Source organism: Gigantopelta aegis, chromosome 3 (genome assembly GCF_016097555.1).
Source record: "Gigantopelta aegis isolate Gae_Host chromosome 3, Gae_host_genome, whole genome shotgun sequence".
Lineage (NCBI taxonomy): Eukaryota > Metazoa > Mollusca > Gastropoda > Neomphalida > Peltospiridae > Gigantopelta > Gigantopelta aegis.
Genome location: NC_054701.1, coordinates 90,273,411 through 90,286,122, shown reverse-complemented (window position 1 = coordinate 90,286,122; position 12,712 = coordinate 90,273,411). Strand labels below are relative to the sequence as shown.

The 12,712-nt window shown below is 38.9% G+C and overlaps 1 protein-coding gene across 4 annotated transcripts in view; it reads right to left on the bottom strand.

Moving 5' to 3' along the window:
* Positions 1-3,174: 3,174 nt before the first annotated feature.
* Positions 3,175-12,712, bottom strand: part of LOC121369305 (nuclear receptor corepressor 1-like) — a 102,331-nt gene continuing 92,793 nt past the window's right edge. For 3 of the 4 annotated variants that reach the window (XM_041494274.1, XM_041494275.1, XM_041494276.1), the window contains 2 exons: positions 8,421-8,573; positions 3,175-7,454 (listed from right to left, as the gene is read on the bottom strand). In XM_041494274.1, the coding sequence (XP_041350208.1) occupies positions 5,974-7,454; positions 8,421-8,573 (1,634 nt within the window). In that variant the 3' untranslated portion in view covers positions 3,175-5,973. The remainder of the gene's footprint in view (positions 7,455-8,420; positions 8,574-12,712) is intronic. The other variant, XM_041494277.1, reaches the window with a different exon arrangement.

Genomic DNA, 12,712 nt, shown 5'->3' with positions numbered 1-12,712 from the left:
CAGATGGAATGGTAGGGAACCTTTATGTGGGACAGATGGACTGGTAGGGAACCTTTATGTGGGACAGATGGAATGGTAGGGAACCTTTATGTGGGACAGATGGAATGGTAGGGGACCTTTATGTGGGACAGATGGAATGGTAGGGAACCTTTATGTGGGACAGATGGACTGGTAGGGAACCTTTATGTGGGACAGATGGAATGGTAGGGAACCTTTATGTGGGACAGATGGACTGGTAGGGGACCTTTATGTGGGACAGATGGACTGGTAGGGAACCTTTATGTGGGACAGATGGAATGGTACCTTTAGACAGATGGACTGGTAGGGAACCTTTATGTGGGACAGATGAGGGAACCTTTATGTGGGACAGATGGAATGGTAGGGAACCTTTATGTGGGACAGATGGACTGGTAGGGAACCTTTATGTGGGACAGATGGAATGGTAGGGAACCTTTATGTGGGACAGATGGACTGGGGACAGATAATGGGGGAACCTTTATGTGGGACAGATGGACTGGTAGGGAACCTTTATGGGGACAGATGGAATGGTAGGGAACCTTTATGTGGGACAGATGGACTGGTAGGGAACCTTTATGTGGGACAGATGGAATGGTAGGGAACCTTTATGTGGGACAGATGGACTGGTAGGGAACCTTTATGTGGGACAGATGGAATGGTAGGGAACCTTTATGTGGGACATGGACTGGTAGGGAACCTTTATGTGGGACAGATGGACTGGTAGGGAACCTTTATGTGGGACTGGTAGGGACCTTTATGTGGGACAGATGGACTGGTAGGGAACCTTTATGTGGGACAGATGGAATGGTAGGGAACCTTTATGTGGGACAGATGGACTGGTAGGGAACCTTTATGTGGGACAGATGGAATGGTAGGGAACCTTTATGTGGGACAGATGGACTGGTAGGGAACCTTTATGTGGGACAGATGGAATGGTAGGGGACCTTTATGTGGGACAGATGGACTGGTAGGGGACCTTTATGTGGGACAGATGGAATGGTAGGGAACCTTTATGTGGGACAGATGGAATGGTAGGGAACCTTTATGTGGGACAGATGGACTGGTAGGGAACCTTTATGTGGGACAGATGGAATGGTAGGGGACCTTTATGTGGGACAGATGGACTGGTAGGGGACCTTTATGTGGGACAGATGGACTGGTAGGGAACCTTTATGTGGGACAGATGGACTGGTAGGGAACCTTTATGTGGGACAGATGGACTGGTAGGGGACCTTTATGTGGGACATGGACTGGTAGGGGACTAATAATATCTCCATCCAGACTGCTTAGCAAATGATAGAATACCAATGTTATAATTTAAAAAATGATTTCTACAAAGTTAAGACTGTCAGACTGTAAAAGAAAATGTAGTTCCAGTCATGTATTCAATGTATGTCAAAAATCTACTGAATTCAGTGATCCTGAAAGAAATGTTTCATGAATCTGTTACCACCAGTCCACAACTTTCTTTTTTAATTAGCAGCGATAGATCTTTGATATACACTATCCCATGTACAAGACAGTACACACCACAGCCTTTGTTACACCAACTGTGTGGAGCACTGGCTTAAACAAGAAATTGCCAAATGGGTCCATCAATGGGGATCGATTCTAGATTGACCATGCAACAGGCGAATGCTTTACCACTGGGCTGCATCCCATCCCCTGGTTTAAAAAGGTGATTTATAGTACCATCAAAAGATGATTACATGAGTACCAGTATAACAAATGAAGTTTGTCATGGCACTAGGGGAACGTGGAAGATATTCGATATACCACAACAGTCTCATTAGGTGTATACAGTATTGGATAAAATTGTTGCAAATGCCAACTTTCAACTATCCTCATAAAGCTTACATGATGTTATATTCTTTAGATAATGCAGGAAGATATATGTGGGCTACTGCTATCAAGAAAATGATTTTTTCTTTAGGTTTTGGATATGTGTGGATATCTCAAGATGTTGGGGATAAGTCATTATTTTTAGCCACATTCAAACAAAGAGTAAAGGATATTCAAACACAACACTGAATTACGAAAATTAATTCTAGTAGTAGGTATGATATATATTGTAAATATAAATTAAATCTAGAACCTGAATTATATCTTACATCTTCTGCACTTGACATGTATAAAAAGGATATAGCACTGATTAGAATGGGAGGAGTGGGTCTAGCGGTGGACGAAGATAGAAATATAGGTTTAAATAAAAGGGATAGGATTTGTAAATTATGTAATAAAAGAGAGGTAGAACACGAATTCCATTTTATTATAAATTGTCCACTATATGAAACTTTAAGAGAAATGTATATACCTAGAAAGTTTTTGACAAATAAGATCTTTGTATACTTTTAATGAATTGATGTCTACAAGAAATAAAAATACACTAAAATATTTAGGTATTTATTTGGTTAAAGCATTACAGTTAAGAAAGGAAAGAAGTGGTGTAAGTTACAGATCTGGTGTGTAATGTAAATGCATAGAAGATTATAACTATGATGTTCATATAGTGGTACTTTGGAATAATGTCACCTGCACAAAGGTCCAGTTGTTCAACAATCATAAGCCGACTATACGTTGATAAAGAGTGTATATGTGGGCGAGGGTGGGGTATGGTAATAAAGGAAAATAATAAATATGAGAATAAATTATATGAATCAAAACTATAATAGTGGGATACAAGATATTTTGTAGACCTATATGAGATAATGTACACCAAAAATAATTGTTAGAAAATACAAAACTGTTGTTCTTCCTAAAATCTATATACAAACTAATTGCAGTTAAATAATATTTAGTTTGCTATATAAATTGTTGGAAAACGGGTCCTTCAAATGTCACCTTTTGTTGTCTGTAAATGGGCTGTGGCCTAAAAATGGAATAAAGAATTGAATTGAATTGAATGTACAAGACAGTACATACCACATCCTTTGTTACACCAGCTGTGTGGAGCACTGGCTTAAACAAGAAATTGCCAAATGGGTCCATCAATGGGGGTCGATTCTAGATTGACCATGCAACAGGCGAATGCTTTACCACTGGGCTGCATCCCATCCCCTGGTTCAAAAAGGTGATTTATAGTACCATCAAAAGACGATTACATGAGTACCAGTACAACAAATGAAGTTTGTATTAACAAAAGACAAAGTCAATAGATTTAATGTTTTTAATGTTATTATTTTATTATCGTAATGCACCAACAGATGAGACAACTTACAACATGAAAAATGTTCCTTGGTCATCATTAGCCGACTTCGAGCAATGTTTACTTTGACCAGTGTTTACATATGAACCAAGACTGGCTGAGTAGTGATGTGTGGTCTGATCAGCAGTAGTCGGTCAATGACAGGAAGACAGTGTGACCTGACACAATTTTCTATCACAAAGATAGGCCATGTGCTATAACAGCTTACTCCTAATCTCTCGAAGTAGGACGTTGTTTGGGAAAAGGAATAAGCTATATCTATTGAGCACAATGAGGTATAAGCATGAAAGTAAAGTGGTGGTAAAGGCTGCAGGATCAGCAAAAACCGTCACCTGCATCCCAGCCAAGGTCGACGACAGTCACTTTTCGCACCCTTGTTTTGGCTTCATACACAATAAATATAACATATCTCACCGTAATTTCACTTAATATCCAATTTTTGTAAATGGTAAAAAAACAATTATTACAAGATTTTCTTTAAACACATCCAGCCACATTAGTAATGTTCAAACAATAACATTTTAATAGCAATTTTGTGTTGGCATTTTCCCAGCGTTCTGAAAACACAAACTTCATGTACCCAATTTATTGGAATACTGGCATCATTCAAATTCAAAATTAGCTGCATTATTACAGTGCTTTGCCACATTAAAATAAAAACTGGTCTACTAACCTTGACACCTGTCACAATTCTATAACGAGCAGACAACGCTGTTTACAGGTTGATATGTTTTTATTTTTGATAATTCTGGACAAAATATTAAGTTTAAATTTTAAAAGATGAAAGAAATAAAAAGTACCTTTTGTCAAATATATCATATCAAAAAATTACCAGTGGATATGTTATATTTATTGTGTACGAAGCCAAAACAAGAGTTCGGAGAATGACTCGTCGACCTTAATGAACACCTTTTTCAGTGGATTTGTCTGAAAAACAAGTCATCACATGCAGTATTAAAAGCATTAAAATAATCAACCAAGAACGTTATTTTGCAATGGATACAATCTTAAAAAGGGTGAATTATGTTGAAATATTATTTAAAAAAATTCAACCCACCTCAGTGCTTAAATTGAAAGCACAAACAAATAAATTCAATGCAAGAAAAAGTAACTGTTAGTAGCAAAATAAAAATCCAGCCATTATGGGCCACCTGACTGAAGAATTATTTAAATTGTTTTTCTAGGTTTGTACGCAACAAGATGTATGTGGCACTCAATTAGATGCAAATAGCATCAACCGTATGTAATCACTAGTACATACAAAGTACTAACATACATAAACAAACTTAGTACATTCAAATCAAATATAACTAAAATATAAAAACTGGTTCAGAAAAATGATTCTAATAATGACACTGCTATCTTTATAAGAAAACCGGTCCAAATATGTAGTGAAGTAAACAATTCTCAAATATCTTGGTTGTACAAACATCTATAACGAAGTCCACAACCTTGTCAAATATATCCATCTCAAAGTTGATCTTGTCTGTGTCAAACTTAATACCTACTCAAAGTTGTATCTTGTCAGTGTCAAGCTCAATACCTACTTCAAGTTACATCTTGTCAGTGTCAAGCTCAATACCTACTTCAAGCTACATCTTGTCAGCGTCAAGCTCAATACCTACTTCAAGTTACATCATGTCAGTGTCAAGCTTAATAACCATTTCACAGTATTAAGATTAATACCTATTTCAAGTTATATTTTTCAGCATCAAGCTTAATAGATAGTTCAAGTTGTATGTTGTAAATGTCAAGCTTAATACCTACTTCAGTTGTATTTTGTCAGTGTCAAGCTTTGTACCGTCTTCAAGTTTTATCTTGTAAACATCAAGCCTAATACCGAATCAAGTTGTATTTAGTCGGTATCTACTTAAAGATTTTCCTCCAATGTCAAGCCTAATACCTATTCCAAGATGTATTTGTTGAGTGTCAAGCTTAATATCTGCTTCAAGCTGTATCTCAGTGTCAAACTTAATACCTACATGTACTCAAAGTATTGTCTAGTCAGTGTCAATCTTCAAGTTGTATCTAGTTGGTGTCGAGCTAAATACATACTACAAGTGGAATCTGGTCTTTGGTGGCACAAGGATCTTTTTCAACAAGAGTGCAATACTTTTTCCCCTCCATATATTAACAAAAACACTAAACTGGAAAAAAATAGGATCCACGCTTATGAAACTAGACTAGACTCAAATCTCTTATGACATCATACACATACAATTTGTATGGTGTTGCCATGACATTAAAGTCTCAGCCTCTTTAACAGTTTTTTGAAAATTGATGGCCAGCTCCACGTTAGTGTGGCACTGAACCTACTTTAAACGGAACTTGAGGTCAGTTACCTCATGCTCACAATAACCCCTCGTTTGTGCCACCAATATGTAGTTAGAGTTAAGCAGTTCTTCTGGTGAAGTGCATATACATTTTACCAGAGTTTTGTCTGGTGTATTTTTCTAACTTATTCTTCATCAACTGAATGCATTTTATTCTGTGATGAATTAAGCAATTTGCCTGGTGAAGTGTATGTATGTTTCATCAGAGTTTATCTAGTATACTTGTCTAACTCAATCTTCATCAACAGAAAACATTTCATCATGTGATGAATTATGCAGTTTGTCTGGTGAAGTGTACGTATGTTTTATCAGTCATCTTCATCAACTGAAAACATTACATTCTGTGATGAATTAAGCAGTTTGGTGAGGAGTATTATATATGAGTTCACTAGAGTTTATCTAGCACACCGGGCTGACTCAATCTTCATCATCTGACAGCATCTCATACTGTGATGACAAACATGGTGCGGACTCCTGATCGCGTGATATCACCGAATGGACCGACTCCTGCATCATGCTCGACACAACTGGCTGAGACGTTGGGAAGGTGTAGCTGGAGCTCTTGGGAGCCTCCAGGTTCGTGTGTGGCCGGCTGTAGTCAGCAGAGCGCGGACTGCGAGATCTTTGAGTGAAGGAACCCGAGCCTGCGTTGTCGGCCTGGCTCTGTGAGGTATTGTCTGCTGCCTCGTACGACACATCAGCCTCACCATGAGGACTGCTGCTGTGAACTCTGGGCGATGACGGTTTTGACAACCTTGCCAATTCAGTTGCTGGAACACCACCTGAGATGACATCTGTTGAGCTGTCGATCCTCTCGGTCTCACAAACTACAACAGGTTCAGAGTGCGTGCTGTCCACGCCAGGATGCGAAATGTTTGAGGGGTTATCCACCTCTTTATTGTTATCACCACGATTCCCAAACCTCGACTTCCCAGAGCTTTGAGATCCATGGTCCACAGATTGAGAACTTTCTGCAACGTCAAATGATTCAGCTTTGCTCTGGTCTTTCGACTGCGAGCTAACACTGTCAGTGTCCTGTGAGCCACTGTCGCCTAGAGTATCTGCTGCTTTGTTAGCTGCCTCTGAAGATGATGCTGGCCGGCTGTCTGAGCTGTCCACATGGCCTCGTCGAGGACTGCGCACAGTGCCAGAAAGAGCCATGTAGCTGCTCGGTGTTTTTCCTAGACCTTCGTCGTCTGGACTGTCTGGAAAATCATATTCTGATTTTAAACACTTTTTACCCGATGACTTCTTCATTTCCCCCGTTGATCTTGACTGGCTTCCTCCTATCTTTCCTGCCTGCCGACTGTTGGAACGTTTCTTCCCGGCTGCCTGCTGATTCTGTGATAAAGCTGCCAAAGATTGACTGCAGTCCGAGGATTCAGCCGCAGACAGTTTGGACTTGGAACCTTGCTGACTTCCCTTCTGTGACTGATCTTCAGGCATTTCCTTAGGAACTTCTTGAGATCCACCTTCACTCTGAGATGGCTGGGAATCGGCTTCACTTTGTTTGCTATCAACCTGCTCCTCCGTTTTCGGCCCTTCAAACAAGTGATGCCTCATCTCCAATGACTGAGACTCACCATCTAGTGACTGAAGCTGCCCATCATCGTGTTTCTTTGCCAGTGGTGGTGTGGCGTGTCGTGTCTGAGAGGACTCCGCTGGACACTGCAGTGCTGCTGGATGCCTCATGTCCAGAAGCTGTGTTGGGTGAGTGGAACTTAATGAGTCTGGCTGGGCCTTTTTGGCCAATTCTGACGGACTGTTACTGGGTTCCTCTCTTAAGCCAGTCTCTATTTTACTTTTCATGTATTCATGTATATTTGAATGTTGCAGGGATGACTTCATGCTGGAACCATCAGCTGAGGGTGGAATCATGCCAGTACTATCCACTTGGCCTACAAAATATATACAACTTAACATTAAAATGGAATCAAAATGGGAAAACATGAAATGACATTAAAGAGTAAAATCTTAAATTTTGGAAATGATATATGATCTGTTTTAACAAAATATTAACGTTTGTGATGGGATTCCTAGCAAACCTAGTTACTGGATGTTAAACACATACAACAAGGCACAATAGGTGACTTTACAACACAACTTGTATAAAACCACCACTATGCAAAACAAAAAAGCAACTAAAACAGGAATGACAAGAACTTCTTGCAATTGTAAATTATATAATTGATTCAGTGATAAATTGCATCAATGATACAATTGAGTTAAGTCTGAAATTTCAAGCAGTCTTAATAAATTCTTGTAGAACGTCTATAGATGATTTAAAAAAAAAATCTTATGTAACCAATGTGCTGATTATCATCAGTCCACAGATTTACTTGAAGCACGAATACACATTTGATAGCAAATGAAATGGCTCATTACCCCCCCCCCCCCACACACACACACACACTAAAAAATTAAAACAACCCCTTTTGAAGTTCTAAAATATATTTAAAGGAATACCAATGGATTAAAGTTTGTTTTGTTTAAGGACACCACTAGAGCACATTGATTTATTAATCATCGGTTATTGCATATCAAACATTTGGTAATTTATACATATTATCTTATAGAGGAAACCTACTACATTTTTCCATTAGTAGCAAGGGATCTTTTATATGCACCATCCCACAGACAGGATAGCCATATCACAGCCTTTGATATACCAGTTGTGGTGCACTGGCAGGTATGAGAAATAGCCCAGTGGGCCCAACAAAGGGGATGAACCCAAACTGACCGTGCATCAAGTGAGTGCTTCACCACCGGGGTACCTCTCGCCCCTGGATTAAAAGTAAAACCGGTAGAGAATGACTGAATAGTTAAATGAGTTAAAACAACATATCTTGCAATAGCAGACTGACCTTGCGATGGAGACAAATGCTGGGAGGATGTGTGGTGTACTACCAAGCCTGTGGTTGATAGGAGCTGAGACTGGGGTCCATGGGGTCGGGGCGAGTGGGGTGAACGGGGTGAGGTGGTCTTGCCTGGTATTGTTTCTCTGAACTCTGGAAGTGCTGCAAGACAAAGCAAATAAGGATGGGCTAATGATGTCACATTTCACCTATTGTTTCATCTAAAACTCACAAATAAGGATGGACGAGTGATGTCACATTTCACCTATTGTTTTCACCTAAAACTCTCAAATAAGGATGGGCTAGTGATGTCACATTTCACCTACTGTTTCACCTAAAACACAAATAAGGATGGGCTAGTGATGTCACATTTCACCTAAAACACAAATAAGGATGGGCTACTGATGTCACATTTCACCTATTATTTCACCTAAAACTCACAAATAAGGATGGGCTAGTGATGTCACATTTCACCTATTGTTTCACCTAAAACACAAATAAGGATGGGCTAGTGATGTCACATTTCACCTAAAACACAAATAAGGATGGGCTACTGATGTCACATTTCACCTATTATTTCACCTAAAACTCACAAATAAGGATGGGCTAGTGATGTCACATTTCACCTATTGTTTTACCTAAAATTCACAAATGATGGGCTAATGACAGCACATTTCACCTATTGTTTTACCTAAAATTCACAAATAAACTAAACTAAACTAACTTAACATTGGAATTTTTTTTTATTAAAATTAAAATTTCTGGTTTCTTGTCAAAATAGTTAAGTAGGGGGTTAACAAACACAATTTCCAAACTATGGAACTACAGATTTCAAAATCCCAACAGTGAACATCAAAATACTACCATTTACTCCATTTCATGAACAAATTATTATAATCATTTTGAATATGCAAAACGTCCTACGACAATAAAAGCAAATAAAAAACCTAGCCAAAAGTCTTATTTAAGGTATTTTTATGCCCCCAACCCAGTAAAGATGATGGTCAAGACAAAAACAACTTGACAATGTAAAAGGTAAACCAACTATACAACAAAAACACAATCAGAACTGCAGTCAAAAGACAGCTTGTCCATGGATGAGCTAACAACCATGTCCATGTTCATCCAATCCGTACCAACACACCACATGCACATGCGAGTGACAGAGATCGTAGAACATCGGAGAGTGTAGACAAAGGGTTCAAGTCTAGTCTCCAACTGCATGCAGTTTATGTAGACTTGGAAATTAAATTGTAACATGATAAAACTATGTCAAAGTGACCATTCGTGTGATCAATGAAAAGTGAAGTTTGATTTAACACTACTTCCGTACTAACTGTAACTGGGGCTTTTAGGACTACAAAATGAGAAAAGTAACTCAATGCCACCTCATACTTACTCACTTGAACTATCAAATTGACAAAGAGACAGACATTTTTCTCTTAAGTGCACTATGTTATAAGTTGTTTCAGGAATTGGGTTCTCCAATAATGAACAAGGGACCACTTCATGACCACTTATAAACTCTGAAGTGCCCCCCCCCCCCAACACACACACACACCTCCACTCAACCCCCATTAGTTACGGCAGTGAAGTCACTCATTATAAAAATGCATTTAAGATGTTTGCTGTGAAGTGTAACAAGAGTTTTCTTTTATAATTGTAAATTAATTTAGCATAGCTGGATTAATCGTTCTTGCTTGTGAGAGACAGGAATATTCCAACACTTGAAATACAATAAAACCGTTTTGTTTAAAAGTTTCCAACACTCGTTCTTAACAGCTGTACCTCTGTGATAAATATGACGCCACATTCACAATCATAACAAGTATTTTATCTCATGATTATACTAACACGCTGGAAAGTCAGGCAGCTATTAAACCATTAAAAAGTTAAACCATTGTGTTAAACTGTAGTAAGTACTGGCGAAGAAAAAAGGTTCGAAAGAGGTTGCGAAAAATCCCCCTAACACAAAAGAGTGAAGACTACAATCAAAGGAGCTAAAAGCAATGCGGCCAAACTAGCAGTAAGAAGTGTTAACGCTAACAGCCAAGTGGTTAAAGATGAGACTGTTATTAAGCCACTTTGCAGTTCATAAACATAGGAACAGCCAAACTAACAATTATGTACAGCTGGTAATATCAATGAATCAATCTACAAAATTTCAATCCATCAAAATCTGCAAGATTATTTTAATCCATATAGTTCAGAAAAAAATCAGTTTTGATGCGTAACATGTTGCCACAATGTTAACTCTTTCCCATCCATTGTCGACCATAGTTGACACATAATTCTACTGCTTATATCCATCATTGACTGTATTCAAGAAGCGACCTGTCTTCATAAACAGCTGTCAACAATCACAAGAGTTATCTATCTTGATTCCGTGAATGCTAGAACATGGCTGAATAACAACAGAACACGCTCAGTATATTTTTTTGACTGGCGTTTATATTAAAGTCATTATCACAATATCGAAAGAAAAACGAAAACACAGCGTAAAGTTTTTATAATAATTATGTATTGGTGACATAATGTGCACACCAGTTCTATTTCTTGATATTTTTTATCATTAGGGAAATTAGACTTATTAGGTTGTTTGCTGAATCATTACACAAAAAAAGGTTAGTTATTTTCTTACAATTTGAGGTTCAAAAAAGTAGATTCTATGAGAATATTTTCTGATTGTAATAATCAACTAAGGAACAGAATGAGTTTGTCAAACATCAAAACGAGAAAGACCGATCGTCATTCTTTAGGACCCGTTAACACTGAATGTGTGCCATTTGGCTCCTGCATCTAATGTGGCTGTAGACCGGCCATCGGTCTACAGGCTGGTAGGTACTGGGTTCGGTTCCCAGGCGAGGCATGGGATTTTTAATCCAGATACCGACTCCAAACCCTGAGTGAGTGCTCAGCAAGGCTCAATGGGTAGGTGTAAACCACTTGCACCGACCAGTGATCCATAACTGGTTCAACAAAGGCCATGGTTTGTGCTATCCTGCCTGTGGGAAGTGCAAATAAAAGATCCCTTGCTGCTAATCGGAAAGAGTAGCCCATGTAGTGGCAACAGCGGGTTTCCTTTCAAAATCTGTGTGGTCCTTAACCATATGTCTGATGCCATATAACCGTAAATAAAATGTGTTGAGTGCATCGTTAAATAAAACATTTTTTTTTTTTTTTTTTTTTTTCCTAATGTCGCTGCCACATGCTTTCAGAGTATTATGCATTTTGGCTGCAATTAATAAACTGTAGAGCCATTTTATATTAGAGTTAAGCTTTGAACATATTTATAAATTTAGCATGTTTATTATTGCTTTGTACATAGCATTATCAATTGATGGTATAGTTTGTTAACATGCAGCCAATATCTTTTTTTTCACTGGTGACTATTGTTGTTAAAATAATTAAAATAACATTTGTTTAATACAATACAGAAGTGAGCAGTCAGTTATTACACTATGACTGGTCACAAACTTGTGTTTTGAAAATGCACACATCCAGTGTAAGTGCTCAGAAGGAAAGAAAGAAATGTTTTATTTAACGATGCACTCAACACATTTTATTTACGGTTATATGGCATCAGACATATGGTTAAGGACCACACAGATTTTGAGAGGAAACCCGCTGTCGCCACTACATGGGCTACTCTTCCGATTAGCAGCAAGGGATCTTTTATTTGCACTTCCCACAAGCAGGATAGCACAAAACATGGCCTTTGTTGAACCAGTTATGGATCACTGGTCGGTGCAAGTGGTTTACACCTACCCATTGAGCCTTGCGGAGCACTCACTCAGGGTTTGGAGTCGATATCTGGATTAAAAATCCCATGCCTCGACTGGGATCCGAACCCAGTACCTACCAGCCTGTAGACCGATGGCCTACCACGACGCCACCGAGGCCGGTTGCTCAGAAGGAAGGAAATGTTTTATTTAACAACGCACTCAACACATTTTTATTTATGGTTATATGGCGTCGGACATATGGTTAAATACCACATGGATAGTGAGAGAGGAAACCTGCTGTTGCCACTTCATGGGCTACTCTTTTCGATTAGCAGGAAGGGATCTTTTATATGCACCATCCCACAGACAGGATAACACATACCACGGCCTTTGATATACCAGTCGTGGTGCACTGGCTGGAGCGAGAAATAGCCCAATGGGCCCACCAACATGGATCGATCCCAGACCGACCGCGCATCAGGCGAACAATTTACCACTGGGCTACATCCCGGCCCCATAAGTGCTCAGAGTGTAAACACTGTTATTTTAACTTTTGTAGCTGCGCCGTATACATGC